Here is a 15761-nt window from a genome sequence, read left to right on the forward strand (position 1 = left end):
TGATGCTGCCACAGATATTCAAGTTCAGGTCTTTGAGTCAGTATGTCATTTTTATTTCTCTTGAGTAAATACTTAGGAGTGGGGTTTCTGGGATCTAGTGCATTATTTTCCTTGTGATAAAATAAATCTAAACGTACAATCTTAACTATTTTTAAGTGTATAGTTCAATAGGGTTGTCTGTTCATGTTATTAAACAGATCGTCATATCTTTTTTCATCTTACAAAAAAACTGAAAGTATGTACCCATTAAACACCTCGCCATTCCCTCCTGCCCCCATCTCTGGCAGCCACCTTTCTACTTTCTGTCTCTATGAATTTGTCTACTCTGGGTACTTCAGTTAAGTGGAATCTTACAGTACTTGTCTTTTTGTTACTGGCTTATTTCACTCAGTGTAATGTCCTCAAGTTTAATCTATGTTGCAAGAATCTTCCTTCTTTCTTAAGGTTGAACAATGTTTCCTTGTATGGATATACCACATTTTGTTTATCCATTCATCCAGTCATGGATACTTGGGTGGTTTCACCTCTTGGTTTTCATGAATAATGGTGCTACAAACACAGGTGTACAAATATATTGAGACCTTGCTTTTAATTTTTCTGCATATATACCTAGATATATAGGTATATGTATTGGGTTTCCCTGGTGGCTCAGCTGGTAAAGAATCCACCTGCAGTGTGGGAGACCTGGGTTCAATCCCTGGTTTGGGAAGATCCCCTGGAGAAGGGAACAGATATTCACTCCAGTATTCTGGTCTGGAGAACTCCATGGACTGTATAGTATAGTCCATGGGATTGCAAAGAGTTGGACATGACTGAGCAATTTTTACTGACCTAGATGTAGGATTGCAGGACCATGAAAGTGAAAGTCGCTCAATCGCGTCCGACTCTTTGGGACCCCATGGATTATACAGTCCATGGATTCTCCAGGCCAGAATACTGGAGTGGGTGGCCTTTCCCTTCTCCAGGGGATCTTCCCAACCCAGGGATCAAACCCCGGTCTCCTGCATTGCAGGTTGATTTCTTTACTAGCTGAGCCACAAGGGAAGCCCAAGAATACTGGCGTGGGTATCCTGTCCCTTCTCCAGCAGATCTTCCTGATGCAGGAATCAAACTGGTGTCTCCTGCATTGCAGGCAGATTCTTTACCAACTGAGGTATCAGGGAAACCATATGGTAGGTCTATTTTTAATTTTTTGAGGCCCCTTTGTACTGTTTTCCATAGCAATTATATACCATGTAACAATCCCACCAACAGTGCAATTTAATGCATTTTGGGGGGGTTAAAAATATAGTAACACACAAGTATAGAGCTAAAAGAGTAAAGAGTAGTCACAGTAATTGAAATGATTTAGACAGAACAGTTTTAGGAGACAAAGACTGTTTAAAATAACTCCATAGGAACTTCCTTGGTGGTCCAGTGATTAAGACTCCATGCTTCCAATGCAGGGGGCACAGTTTTGAGTTCTAGCTGGGAAGTTAAAATCCCACATACTGTATGTTGGGGTGGGGGTGGTGAGGGGGAGACTGTGACTCCAGAATATATAATGGACTCCTACAATCCAATATCAAAACTGGAAACACCCACTTAAGGAAAAAAAAACCTCAATATATCAAATAAGCGATTTTTGTAAAGCACAGTTATTTCCCACCACACTTCTCCTTAATAAGAAGCAATGGGGATATGACAGTGAGCTTCTAGGTGGGACATTTCTAGATCCTGCAAGAGTCTGTCTTGCTTATAGCTAAGGTAAATGCATATATGCATGCTGACACCAATATCCACCTTCTTCTTGCTAATATGAATCAACACATGTACAAGTTGACGTCTATGAGTCAACTACACATATAAATATAGCTTGTTAAAAAATAAGAATTGTTTCCAAATTGACTTCAGAGGACTTGCTCAGAAGGGCACTGACTCACAAAGTGTCTCAGGATGATTTTTCAATGGAACAAGTTTTAGAATTAATAGGAAACAACAAATTAACTGTTTTGTCATTCCAGGAACCTAGAAAAGATTAGAGCTGGAAAAATCAATGAGCATAAAACATATTGGCTAGGGCAGAGAGAGAAACTGTTAGAAATGGACGGCTTCCAAGGGGGATTATCACTTGGTGAGGAAATCAGCCAAGTTCCAGTGTCAGCCTGTGCTTTGAAATTTTATTCCTGTATGACATTTCCACCCTGCTCAGTCCTGGGAAATCTACTTATGAAAGAGCTCTCTAAGCTCAAGTAAGGAAGGAGAAGCTGGTTCTTAGGATGTCAGAGGCAAGAGCTATCAAGTATTAGAGACAGGCCGTCCCCAAGTAAATAAGAAAGTAAGTGGCTGGCAATCTAGAAAGCCCATAGGAAGTGATGAGAAACTCTGTCAAGGAGACTTTTTATGTTCCAAGGTATACACACAAAAAGGAAAAAAGTCATAAATTCTTATAACAATCTCATTAAGTAACAAGCAATGGTTGATATGTTTTTTAAGAGCCTGAAATTTAAAAAGACATATACATTGGAGAATATACTTTTTTATTTTCCCCTAGTCATCTAGAATGCAGAATGTTGGTATGAAAGGTGGTATAAAAAAAAAATCCCTGTCAGAAACTACACATTTAGCCATTCTGAATAAATATTAAAAGCAGATATACACTAGACTTGCAAAGTACCCAATACTATCTTTATAAATCTTTATTAAATATATTTCTCAATATATTTCACCTAATGAATAGTCAAATATTGATTTATCACAATTCATGAAACAAAAGTGATTGGTATTTTTCCCCTTCCTGTTTAATTTTCTTTCAGCTGACAGCTCCACTGGTTGAAATACAAATGTATTTAAATAGGTAGATTTCTGGGTTAAATAATAAGACTGAAATATAACTCTTTACTGAAAATCATTTGACTTGTGGAATTCTGCTAAAGTAGAAAGCAAAACAATCCACACAAGCTTTTAACAATGAGAGTTGATGGGGGAGAAAAGTTTAATTATGTCTCATGTAATCAAAATATTCAGTTTGCCTAAATGGCCCATTCTTTCTAGGATTCTGGAAATTTTACTTTGGGAAACCATTTGATCAGTTATATGGAACAGTCAAGAACATGGAATACTGGTATTTATTTTAGTTATAAAAAAGGCTCTATTTTATTGATAGCAAGTTAATAATCCCCAAGAGTTAGACGAGAAAGTTTTGTTCCCAAAACATCAAATGTAACTTGAGATATAAACTGAGGCCTCTCGTTATGATCTGGGCAAATCCCTTATTTAATAGAGTCTCCGAGGAATACTCATGTGTCATTTTCAGGTTGTTCTCATAAAGACGCTTTAGCAGCTCGGCCTCAAGCCTTGTAAGGGAAGCTTCCCAGGTGGTATTAGCGGTAAAGAATCCACCTGCCAATGCAGGACATGCAGGAGACACAGGTTCAGTCCCTGGATCAGGAAGATCCCCTGGAGGAGGAAATGGCAATCCACTCCACTATTCTTGCCTGGAGAATCCATGGACAGGGAAGCCTGGTGGGCTACAGTTGAAGGGTCGTAAAGAGCTGGACATGACTGAGTGACTAAGCATGCAGGGTATTTTATCAATGAAGAAACTGAGGCAGAGAACACCCCAGTGTCTTGTCCAGGAGTCAAAGCTTCATCTTCTGATTAGAGCGTTTTTTAACTTCCCCACTTTGTCTTATTATATTACTTGATTACACATTCTTGATTATACATTATACATTCTTTAAAGCATACATATTTCCTTTAATATGTATTTTTAATAAGGCAGTGAGACAAGAAATCACCTTTCTTCAAAAGTGCGCATCTAATTCCTGATTAAATCAGACAGTGTCTGAAGCCCCCGGCACAGTTCATTTCATGTCTAGAAAAGTCCATGACTTGGGGGAGATGGGGGACAGGGTTGGAGCAGCATGGGACTGTCTGTCTAGAGGAGTCTTTGAGACTTCTGTTCCCAGCAATTTGGCTGGCTAGGTATTCTGAGATGCTCTTCCACTACAAAATATCTAGAAAAACTAACTATTCCACCTTTTCTGTGCTCATAGTAAGTAAGAGAAATCATCAAGGGGCAAAACAAAACAAAAGCAATATCCTAAAACCACCGAGCCCTAACCCCTCTGTAGCTAGAGAAGCAAATCCCAGTCCAGCTGGAATCCAGAGTCGGCTCTGAAGGGAGACTGGGCTGTGGCCCATCAGGGAGGCGAGGCTGAACCTCTGGGATTTGGTTCAGGATGCAGGGGAGCAGGAGTGTTTCTGGGCCAGCATTTTTCTCAGATGCCAGAAGAAGCAATGCAAATCTTCCTTGGAGAAAAACTTCTTCAAGGAAAGTCCCCAGATCTTTCATAGATTCAGATCAAATCATGTGAGAAATATCTTAAATGCATAGAAAAGATAGTTTATTACAAGGATGACTTTTAGACTAAGAGCAGACTTCTTGACAAGACATGGAAGCTGGAAGACAATGGAATAATAACTTCAAAGTGCTTTGAGACAGTAACTGTCAATCTAGAGTTTCAAGACTGAGGTGAAATAAAGACATGTTTTGATATGCAAGAGCATTAACCCTCAGTAGACCTAGAGTCAAGGAGCTTTTAAATCATCCAAAGAACTCTTCTGAGATGCAAGGTATAACTTAACATAGACAACTATGACCAAATAAATAAACAGATTTTTTTTTTAAAGGAAAGAAAAAATAAAATCTTTTGCTGAATGTGCTTGGAAACTGCTTTTCACCTCCTCCTTAACTTTACCCAGAGAAACAGCCAATCAGAGAAGTGGGGTGACGCATGACTGTGGCTGACCACACCATCCCTTTCAGCTGGATAAAGTTGATTATTTAAAAGCCTCAGCATGTTTGACTTGGGGTTGACCAAAACCACAGGATGATTCAATACTGTTCCTGTTCTCTTGATTTTACATCCTGTGGTTTGCTCTTCATTGGCTGTCTTTCCAATAAGAGCAATTTCCTAATTAGAAAGTGACTAATGAGAAGAAAAAGACAGATGACATTTATCTTGAGAATAAGACAGGGCTAAGAAGTGTCTACTTTGCATGTCCTTTTCCGACATAGCCAATGAGGGAGAATTTATTCCTCTAGCTCTTTTCCTCTCCCAAACAGTTTTTTTTTGTTGTTTTAATACAATACCTCTACATTGTTGTGATGTCTGATGTCATTTTGGGACTTTGGGGTCCCCATGAAATCACAGCTTAAGACTAGTTACTTCTTTCACCTGCTTGTAAGTATAATACATGTTTAGCACCTGTAAATTATTATTAATGTACAAAGAATAAGTCTGCTTTCCATTCAACTGTTTATACATCAGCTCGTGCTTATTTTTGTCATGAAAATAAGTAATTGGTAAGCATTTATTTCAGCAAGACTTTCAGAAAAGTTTAAATAGCCAAATTAAACTTTTATGTACTGAGATATGTAAGTATCTATGGAGAGTAGGTGACGACAAATACCACAATGCTACTTGAATGTGCATGCAAACTGTACAAGTTCTTGCTGTCTTATAATCTCACAGAGGTGTAGAAGAATCAGGATGCGACTGTGCACGTCCTGGTTTCATACTCTAGGTAAGGACCCTGACTCTGTTATACTGTCTCTCTTTAAACTTTTTACTGCAAGCATGAGAACAGTCCTTTGTGTGAGGAATCGAAGGTTAAAGCTCAGGTGCCAAACAGTTTGAGCTGTGTGTGTCAGCTATACAGGGAGTTTTCTGGGAACACCAGCTCTTTTGAACCTAATGCCCTTGTGGGGAGGTGAGTTTGGGTGTAACTTCTCCCACTTGAGGTGGAAACGTCTCCATATCACACTGCCAGACCCTCTGAGCCCTCAATTTCCTCTGCTTTTCATCCCACAGGGTAGCTCTTTCCAGAGGCAGAGGGATGGCCTGTCCCATTTTAGCAATTATACACAATCTTCCAAATTGGATTGTTTATCACTTTATTTCTCCCATTTACAGAATCATTGTCCTCCAGACACTCTGCTTGTGGACAGAAAACATGCCACAGGTACCGGAAGTAGCCCAGAGGGAATCCTGAGCAGAGGATGAGCGCAGTTCCTCCATCAGCGGCTCCGCCCACCTGCGGACACTGCCCCAAAAACCCAGGCCCTTGTTCCTCTGCAAAGACTCCGACTGAAGCTCTGTGTGGACTTGGGAGAGAGGGCTGGCACATCCTCCTGGGGATCAACTAGCCAAGAGGTCCTCAAGGACTACCTCACCTTGTTTTTTCTTCTTGCTGCTTTTCCCACATGGGGTAATACCTGGGAAAAAGTTGAGTCATCCTGGAGTGTGAAGTCAAGTGGGCCTTAGGAAGTCTTACTACAAACAAAGCTAGTGGAAGTAATGGAATTCCAGCTGAGCTATTTAAAATCCTGAAAGATGATGCTGTGAAAGTGCTGTACTCAATATGCCAGCAAATAGGGAAAACTCAGCAGTGGCCACAGGACTGGAAAAGGTCAGTTTTCATTCCAATCTCAAAGGAATGCCAAGGAACATGCCAAGGAATGTTCAAACTACCACGCAATTGCACTCATTTCACATGCTAGCAAGGTTATGCTCAAAATTCTTCGGGATAGGCTTTAACAGTGCATAACCAAGAACTTCCAGATGTACAAGCTGGGTTTCAAAGAGGCAGAGGATCCAGAGATGAAATTGCCAGCATTTGTTGGATCATGGAGAAAGCAGGGAGTTGCAGAAAAACACCTACTTCTGCCTCATTGATTACACTACAGCTTTAACTGTGTGGATCACAACAAACTGTGGAAAATTCTTAAACAGATGGGAATGCCAGACCACCTTACCTGTCTCTTGAGAAACCTGTATGGAGGCCAAGAAAGAACAGTTAGAGCAGGACATGGAACAATCGACTGGTTCCAAATTGGGAAAGTAGTATGACAAGGCTGTGTATTGTCACCCTGCTTATTTAACTTCGGAGCAGAGTACGTCCTGTGAAATGCCGGGCTGCATGATTCACAATCTGGAATCAAGATTGCTGGGAGATTGATCAACAATCTCAGATATGCAGATGATAACACTTTAATGACAGAAAGTGAAGAAGAACTAAAGAGTCTCTTGATGAGGGTGAAAGAGAAGAATGAAAAAGCTGGGTAAAAACTCAACTTCAAAAATCAAGATCATGGCATCCAATCCCATCAATTCATGGGGGCAAATAGATGGGGAAACAATGGTAACAGTGACATATTTCATTTTCTTGGGCTCCAAAATCACTGTGGATTGTGATTGCAGCCATAAAATTAAAAGACACTTGCTTTTTGCAAGGAAAGCTATGACAAACCTAAGCAGCATATTAAAAAGTAGAGACACTACTTTGCCAATAAAGATCTATATAGTCAACCTATGGGTTTTCCAGTAGTCATGTATGGATGTGAGAGTTGAACCATAAAGAAAACTGAGCACCAAAGAATTGATACTTTTGAACTGTGGTGCTGGAGAAGACTCTTGAGAGTCCCTTGGATGGCAAGGAGATCAAACCAGTCAATCCTAAAATAAAGCAACCCTGAATATTCATTGGAAGGACTGATGCTAAAGCTCCAATACTTTAGCCACCTGATGTGAAGAGCCAACTCATTGGAAAAGACACTGGATGCTGGGAAAGATTGAGGGCAAGAGGAAAAGCAGCAGAGGATGAGATGGTTGGATGGCATCACTGACTCAAGGGACATGAATTTGAGCAAACTCTGGGAGATAGTGAAGGACAGGGAAGCCTGCGTGCTGCAGTCTATGGGGTCGAAGAGAGTTGGACACAACTTAGCAACTGAACAACAGCAACAAAGCTTGAGTTGCTGAAGTTACAGGTAGTTGGCATATCTGGTGCCTTTGCGAGGGGAGCAGACTGCAGGGATACCCAACTCTAAACATAGCCAAACACAAACATGAAGATCTTGAAGATGTGCTACAAGGCCTTGTCCTTGTATTTGGTTATGTCCTATGTAATAATGTAATAGTTACGAAACAGTACAGGACTCAATTGTCCTTACCTCCCCTCCATGTCCTTTACCTGCCTTTTGTCTGTGGAAACCTTTAGTCAAGAAAAACAAATTTTTTTTCAGAGAAGTGAGAAGTGCAGAAACAAAGGAACACAGTCAAAGGAGACAAAATAATAATAATGTAGTCATGAAGCAAAGTCAGGGACCTTTGTTTCTGTCTCAAGGGCTGTAGATAATACTTGGAGCCATATCCTATCAGTGGTCTTATACATATTAGAACACCAGGGTGAAGAAGCTAATTACATGATGACCAGACTGTACCCACGACATAAGTAAGTAAGTAAGTGAAGTCGCTCAGTCGTGTCCTACTATTTTCAACCCAATGGACTGTAACCTACCAGGCTCCTCCGTCCATGGCATTTTCCAGGCAAGAGTGCTGGAGCGAGCTGCCATTTCCCTCTCCCACAACATAAGCTGCCACAGTTCTGAGAACTGGCCTCAAAGAAATGGGAACAAACAGATCCTGGAACTGAAGATTAACTGTACCTTAAACAATCAAGATGATGCTGGTCAGACCACCGACAACCAATTTGAAGATGACTGTCAGAGCTGACCATGCTATTTCTGCAGGTAGCCCCCACCCTCTGTCCATAAAAGCTCTTGCCACTCTGGACACCAGTTGGGGGAGAGAGAGTAGGTCTTTGGACAGATGTCTGCCATCCACCCACCCCAGTTGCTGGCATCCGAAATAAAGCAAACTTTCTTTTCCACCAACCTTACGTGTCTCATGGCTTTTGAGTGGCAAGCAGCCACCTCACTCTTTCAGTAACATCTGGTATTTCAAAATAAATTCCTGACTTACTGCCAAATCCCCTGTCCCCTGGGGCAGAGGAGAATTCATTCCTATTTCTCTTCTCAACTTTGGCACTGCTGCTGCTGCTGCTAAGTCGTATCAGTCGTGTCCGACTCTGTGTGACCCCATAGATGGCAGCCCACCAGGCTCCTCTGTCCCTGGGATTCTCCAGGCAAGAACACTGGAGTGGGTCACCATTTCCTTCTCCAGTGCATGCATGCATGCTAAGTTGCTTTAGTCATGTCCAACTCTGTGCGACGCTGTGGACACCAGCCCACCAGGCTCCCATCTGTCCATGGGATTTTCCAGGCCAGAATACTGAAGTGGGTAGCCTTTCCCTTCTCTATGGGATCTTCCCAACCCAGGGATCCAACCCAGGTCTCCTGCATTGCAGGCAGATTCTTTACCGTATGAGCTACAGGGAAATCCCTGCATTTTAGATAGATAATTGTTTATTGTTGTGGCTATGCTGTGTGTTGTCAAATGTTTAGTGAGTGTAAGCATAGATTCTGACAGACTGGACATATGAGAGGTGGGTGGTCAGATCATATGTAAAAATAGAACTCTGACACACAACCTGCGGCAACTAACATAGGAAGTCAAACTACAAACTCTGTTAATCATCTACCCCAAATTGTCAGAATTTAATCAGGAACCCCCAGCTTTTTGGATTCATGCCTGGCTTCCAATTTGGGAGCAACCAGAGAAAGCCAAATATGCTCCCCAATGGCAACCCACTCAAGTACTCTTGCCTGGAAAATCCTATGGACAGAGGAGCCTGGTGGGCTGCAGTCCATGGGGTCGCAAAGAGTCAGACACGACTGAGCGACTTCACTTTCACTTTTCACTTTTATGCATTGGAGAAGGCAATGGCAACCCACTCCAGTGTTCTTGCTTGGAGAATCCCAGGGACGGGGGAGTCTGGTGGGCTGCCATCTATGGGGTCGCACAGAGTCAAACACGACTGAAGCGACAGCAGCAGCAGCAGTCCATCCACAGGCTGCCTCCAGTTTACCCAAGATGACAGCGTCTAATCAGGGCATGACGTCTAATCAGCTTCTAATCAGCATCTAATCAGCTTCACTGTAAAGCTCTCCACTCCTCTGCCTACCTTTGTCATCACTGTCGTTCAGCCACTAAGGCTCCTCCGTCCTTCACCATCTCCCGGAACTTCCTCAAACTCATGTCCATTGAGTCGGTGATTCCATCCCACCATCTCATCCTCTGTCATCTGCTTCTCCTCCTGCCCTCAGTCTTTCCCAGCATTAGGGTCTTTTCCAATGAGTCAGCTCTTCACAACAGGTGGTCAAAGTATTTGAGCTTCAGCTTCAGCATCAGTCCTTCCAATGAATATTCAGAGGTGATTTCCTTTAGGATTCTCTGGTTTGGTCTCCTTGCTGTCCAAGAGATTATCAAGAGTCTTCTCTAGCACCACAGTTCGAAAGCACCAGTTCTTCAGCACTCAGTCTTCTTTATGGTCCAACTCACATCTGTACATGACTACTGGAAAAACTGTAGCTTTCACTATATGGACTTTCTTGGTAAAGTGATGTCTCTGCTTTTTAATACATTGTCTAGGCTTGTCATAGCTTTCCTTGCAAGGAACAACTGTCTTTTAATTTGATGGCTGCGGTCACCATCCGCATTGGTTTTGAAATTCAAGAAAATGAAATCTGTCACTGTTTCCAATTTTCCCAGTCTATTTGCATGAAGTGATGCCTGCCTTTGAGTCTCTGCCAAATGCAGTGATGGTGGTTGACCCTCTTGCTATAGTGAACTCTGAATAAATTAGCCTGTGATGTAATAAAGTTTGGTTTTTGTCCCCATTTCCTGATACACAGCTTCTGTCTTTGAAGCCAGGTGCCTTCTGTATGCTAATGAAATGATGGGCTTGCCTTGTGGCTCAGGAGTAAAGAATCTGCCTGCCAATGCAGGAGACATTGGTTCAATCCCTGGGTCAGGAAGATCCCCTGGAGAAGGAAATAGCAACCCACTTCAGCGTATTCTGGCCTAGGAAATCCCGTAGACAGAGGAGCCTAGCAGGCTATAGTCCATGGAGTGGCGAAAGAGTCACGACTTAGCAACTGAAAACAATTAAATGACTGGTAGCTGGCACTCTCAGGGAGCCACTGGATGGGGACTGGTTGCCAGGGAAACCAACCAGGTGATCATTGTAACTTTCAGTCCCACTCCTTGATCTCCAGGGAGAGGAAGGGCTGGAGGTTGAGTTAATCACCAATCATGCCTAAGTAATGAGGCCTCCATAAAATAGTCCTAGTCAAGGAGTTCAGAGAGCTTCTAGGTTGCTGGGAGGGTGACTTACTCAGAGAGCATGAAAGTTCTGTGTCCCTTCCACCCACCTTAGCTTATGTATCTCTTCCTTCTGCCAATACTGAGGCTCCTCTGTTCATGGGATTCTCCAGGCAAGAATACTGGAGTGGGTAGCCATTCTCTTTTCCTGGGGATCTTCCCGACCCAGGAGCCGAACCCAGGTCTCCTGCACTGTAGGTGGATTCTTTACCGTCTGAGCCACTAGGGAAAGCCCATCCTTTCTGATAAACCTGTAATCTAATAAGTGATCTGTTTTCCCGGGTTATGTTAGCTGTTCTAGAAAATCACTGGACCCAAAGAAGAGGTGGAGGGAATCTCCAATTTGTACCCTGTCAATTAGAAGCACAGGTGACAACTTGGACTTGCTTTTGACATCTGAAGTGGGAGCAGTCTTGTGGCACTGAGTCCTTAAACTGTGGGTTCTCTGTTGTCTCTGGGCAGATAGTGTCAGAATTGAATAGGATTTTAGGACACCCACTCGGAGTCTGCATAAACTGGAGAATTACTTGGTGTGGGAAAAACCTGCATACATCTGGTGTCAGAAGTGAAATGAGTACAGAAAAGTGTAGCTAACTTTTACAGAATTTGCGTGTGGTTCTGTCATTTTTGCCCATCACATAATTCTAATGAGCTAGAAAACACGACCTTTAGGGAGTGGACACAGAATAGCTAAATTCTGATTGTACACCAGTGGTGAGGTCAGAAAGAATAGGGTGTTGTGGCCTATACTTGGGGGGCAGTTTTAGTTGTTGGAGGGGCTGGAGGGAGGAGAAGAAAGAGACTGAATATATAGAGACTATTTCGCATTGCTTCCAAGATGCAAACATGACTATTAAAAATAAGAATCCTTATTATATTTTCCACCAGCAGATATAAACTAGTTTACATAAAATGTCTCATTTGACCCTCACAAAATTCTGTGGGTAGTCACAACTGAAGTTTTTTAATTACTGTTATTATTACTGGCTGCACTGGGTCTTTGCTGTGATAAGCGGGCTTCTATACTTGTGGCCCATGGGCTTAGTTGCTCTACAGCACATGGGATCTTATTAATAGTTCCTTGACCAGGAATTGAACCTGCATCCTTGACATTAGAAGCTCAGAGTCTTAATGACTCGACCACCATGGAAATCTCACAACAGAGGGGCTTATTTTTTTTTGAATTATTTTGCTTTGCAATATTGTGATGGTTTTTGCCATACATCAGTATGGATTGGCCATAGGCACACATGTGTCCCCCACATCCTGAACCACCCCCCTAACTTCCCTCCTCACCCAATCCCTCCAGGTTATCACAGAGCACCTGCTTTGGGTGCCCTGCATCCTACATCACACTTCCACTGGCTATCTATTTTACATATGGTAATGTTGTGTAATTCTGATTTTGAATACGATTTGATCCCTGATCTAGGAGACCAGGGCAGAGGAGTTAGGATACCTTCACAAGGTTGCATGGGAGTCACTGTGAATGGTCCAGGCTTCCCTGTTCTCCTCAGCATTTGACTCACCACCCAGCCACTCCCATCATCACCACAGTCCTGTACTAAGGACCTATTCCTGGATATCAGTACCAGCAAAGTCTCATACCTTGATGTGTAGAGCAAATGACCGTGAGCTCCTGGCTTATGTCTCCAGACCGTCTTACAGGAATCAAAAGCTCCCCAGCATCCTCCTCTATTTTGTATTCTGCCTCTGGAAAATAAACTGTTGATTCTAGAAAACAGGATAGATAACTTTTTAGCAAGACTTAAGTTTGATTGGTGATATTTCAACCTGAGTGGAAATGTACATAATCTTGACCTCTATATATTCCAACTTTATGGAATATAGTAAGAATAGGAAATAACTCATTAAATGGAGCTGGAGAGGTTGTGAAATTAAGTTTAGGAGGTTCCTTTTGAAATGTTAAAAGGGTTATCTAGCACTGAAATGGGAAGGAATATCAGCAATTTGGTTTCATTTTTGGAGGTCACATTTTTGGTTTTCTAAATAAAGATCACAGTTTTCCGTGTTTTACTTTTAATGTTTATTTTTTAAAATGCTTTTAACCATCAGGTCATCTATTCATGAGTGTAAAGAAATGTTTTCTGCTTTATTCAACGTTTGATTCAACACTTATCAAGCAGACACCATGGGTAAGACAGAGGGCTGATAAAAATAAGCTACTCATACTGCTCTTAATTCTTAAAATAATATTCCCATTGAAATTTTCTGAGCTGGATGTGTGTGTGTGCACATCTGTTACATTACCGTTCTCTGTCATGCAGTTTGGGATGTAAAAACATACACACAGGCATCATCAGAACAGTTGCTGCAATATGAATATGAATACTGGGCACTTCTTGATGTGTACTATTTTTCTGGGGGTTTTTCAATGTTTTCCAAGGCTTCTCATTAAGAATGCAATGTATAGTTAAAATAAATGTGTTTGTTTTTAAAAAGTAAAAATATGAAGTGGATTGTTTCTACTCATAGAATCAAGTGGCGAACTGAAGTGACTTTCTGAATCAGACCACATTTAATAGACTGAACTCTCTCCTCTGTATTATATATACATATATATATTTATATTATATATATATTTATATATACGCAAACAGTGCTCCGACTCATAGTGACCCCATTGACTGTAGCCCACGAGGCACCTCTGTCCATAGGATTCTCCAGGCAAGAATACTGGAGAGGGTTGCCATGCCCTCCTCCAGGGGATCTTCCTGACCCAGAGGTCGAACCTGTGTCTCTTGGCAGGCGGATTCTTTACCACTGCACCATATACACATACACAAATTCTTCCTTTTGACAATGGAAGCATGAAGGAAAAATACTATAATACACCATCTGTTCTTCTTTTGGAACTACTACTAAGAGTTTGGGCTTCCCTTGTGGCTCAGTTGGTAAAGAATCAGCCTGCAGTGCGGGAGACCTGAGTTCAGTCCCTGGGTTGGGAAGATCCCCTGGAGAAGGGAAAGGCTACCCACTCTAGTATTCTGGCCTGGAGAATTCCATGGACTGTATAGTCCATGGGGTCACAAAGAGTCAGGTATGACTGGGTGACTTTCACTTCACTCCACTACAAGTTTACCCAGAATTCAATGTTGAATTATCTAGTTATCTTATGTTAATTTTTTTCCCCTTTATTTTTCCGCCTAAAATGATCTCAACAGATACTGGTATCAGTCTTTAGAAAACACTGGTCCCGATTACGGAGGGAAAAGACCAGTGATCATTTTCATTCTGCCATTTTTTTTTTTTCTCTTTTATTTATTTATTTTTTTTAATTTTTTATAAATTTATTTATTTTAGTTGGGGGCTAATTACTTTACAATATTGTAATAGTTTTTGCCATACATTGACATGAATCAGCCATGGGTTCATTCTGCCATTTTACCCCCCTGTGGTATTCTACTGTCTGGACATCTCTCGATTCAAAAGATTGTCATCATGGAAGAAGCTAAAAGTACTGTTATTAATGTTAAGTGAAAAAAAACTGATACACTGGGACTCAGTTATCCAGTTATGTTCTCTATTTTCCCATTATGAAAAGCCTGCTTCTATCCGTCTATGAATCCAAATCCCATTTTATTCTTCAAGACTCAGCTGGAATCCTGCCTACGACAAAAAGCTTAATAGTTTGAAATGATGGTGATCTTTCTACTTTCTTAGCTCAGAACACTGTTTTTGCCATGTACCCTCACATGTAGCTTTCTTAATTGATTAATGTGTTTAAGCATTGTTATCAACAAAACTAATGAAATACCTCTTCATTGGGTGGTGAGGGCAGTATTTTCTATTTTTGTCTACTGGAGTGCCAAGCACGTGAAAAACAGTGTTTCTCAAATTGTGTTTCAAGAAAACTAGAACTTAAAGATTTTAAAAGATAATCCTTGGGTACAATAAATTAAAAAAAAAATCTATATTCTAATTTGAGAAAACTGGTTAAACAAAGTTAAACAGATTTCTTTTTTTAATTGAGATATAATTGATTTACAATGTTGCCTTAGTTTAAACAGGTTTCTTTGTAGAAGAGTTTTCTCAGGAACCTAATAAGCCAGTGTGAATTACGATGCTTCAAAGGAGATATTTGAAAAGTTTCCTAGACTTCTTTGGTCCATGGAAAGTTTACTGACCATATTGCATAAATTGTATTATATTTTCTGCTCTTCAGTTTGGGCCATGCTGATACGGGGGATTCTTCAACGATTCTTATGGCATTTAACTAAGACTTCCTTCCTGATAGTTAAGTCACCCACTTCTGGGGGATGTGCAAATTCTTTCAGTTCTCATGATAATCAATATGTCTAATTAACATTCAGATGTGAACACTAAAATCCTCTTTTAGGGCCTATTCTTCTACTTTCACAAAAAGGAGCAGGGAAAAAGTCACAATCACTGGCTAATTATTTTTCTTTTTTAACTTCTCTGGGGAGATATTTGCTGAATGAATGAACCAATAATGAACTGATGAATTCAAGACTGTTATGCAGAGCTATAACAGAACTCTGTGGAACGCATGCTACAGTGAATCAGTTGGCTGGTTCCCAGCAGCCGCATCTAGGGTGAGGGATGTATGAGGTCCCCACCTGATGTGGTGGGGAGCTCCCAGAAAATTGTGAGAAGATGGAACCAGAC

The 15761-nt window shown here is 41.3% G+C and overlaps 1 protein-coding gene across 1 annotated transcript in view; it reads right to left on the reverse strand.

Annotated features, from left to right (window-relative positions):
• The window catches only part of FREM3 (FRAS1 related extracellular matrix 3), a 76073-nt gene that overhangs the window by 15344 nt on the left and 44968 nt on the right, over positions 1-15761 (reverse strand). The window contains 1 exon segment of the mRNA XM_081543637.1: positions 12720-12845. Coding sequence (XP_081399763.1) covers positions 12720-12845 — 126 coding nt within the window.

Source organism: Giraffa tippelskirchi, chromosome 11 (genome assembly GCF_054371585.1).
Source record: "Giraffa tippelskirchi isolate mGirTip1 chromosome 11, T2T-mGirTip1v1.2.pri, whole genome shotgun sequence".
Taxonomy (NCBI): Eukaryota; Metazoa; Chordata; class Mammalia; order Artiodactyla; family Giraffidae; genus Giraffa; species Giraffa tippelskirchi.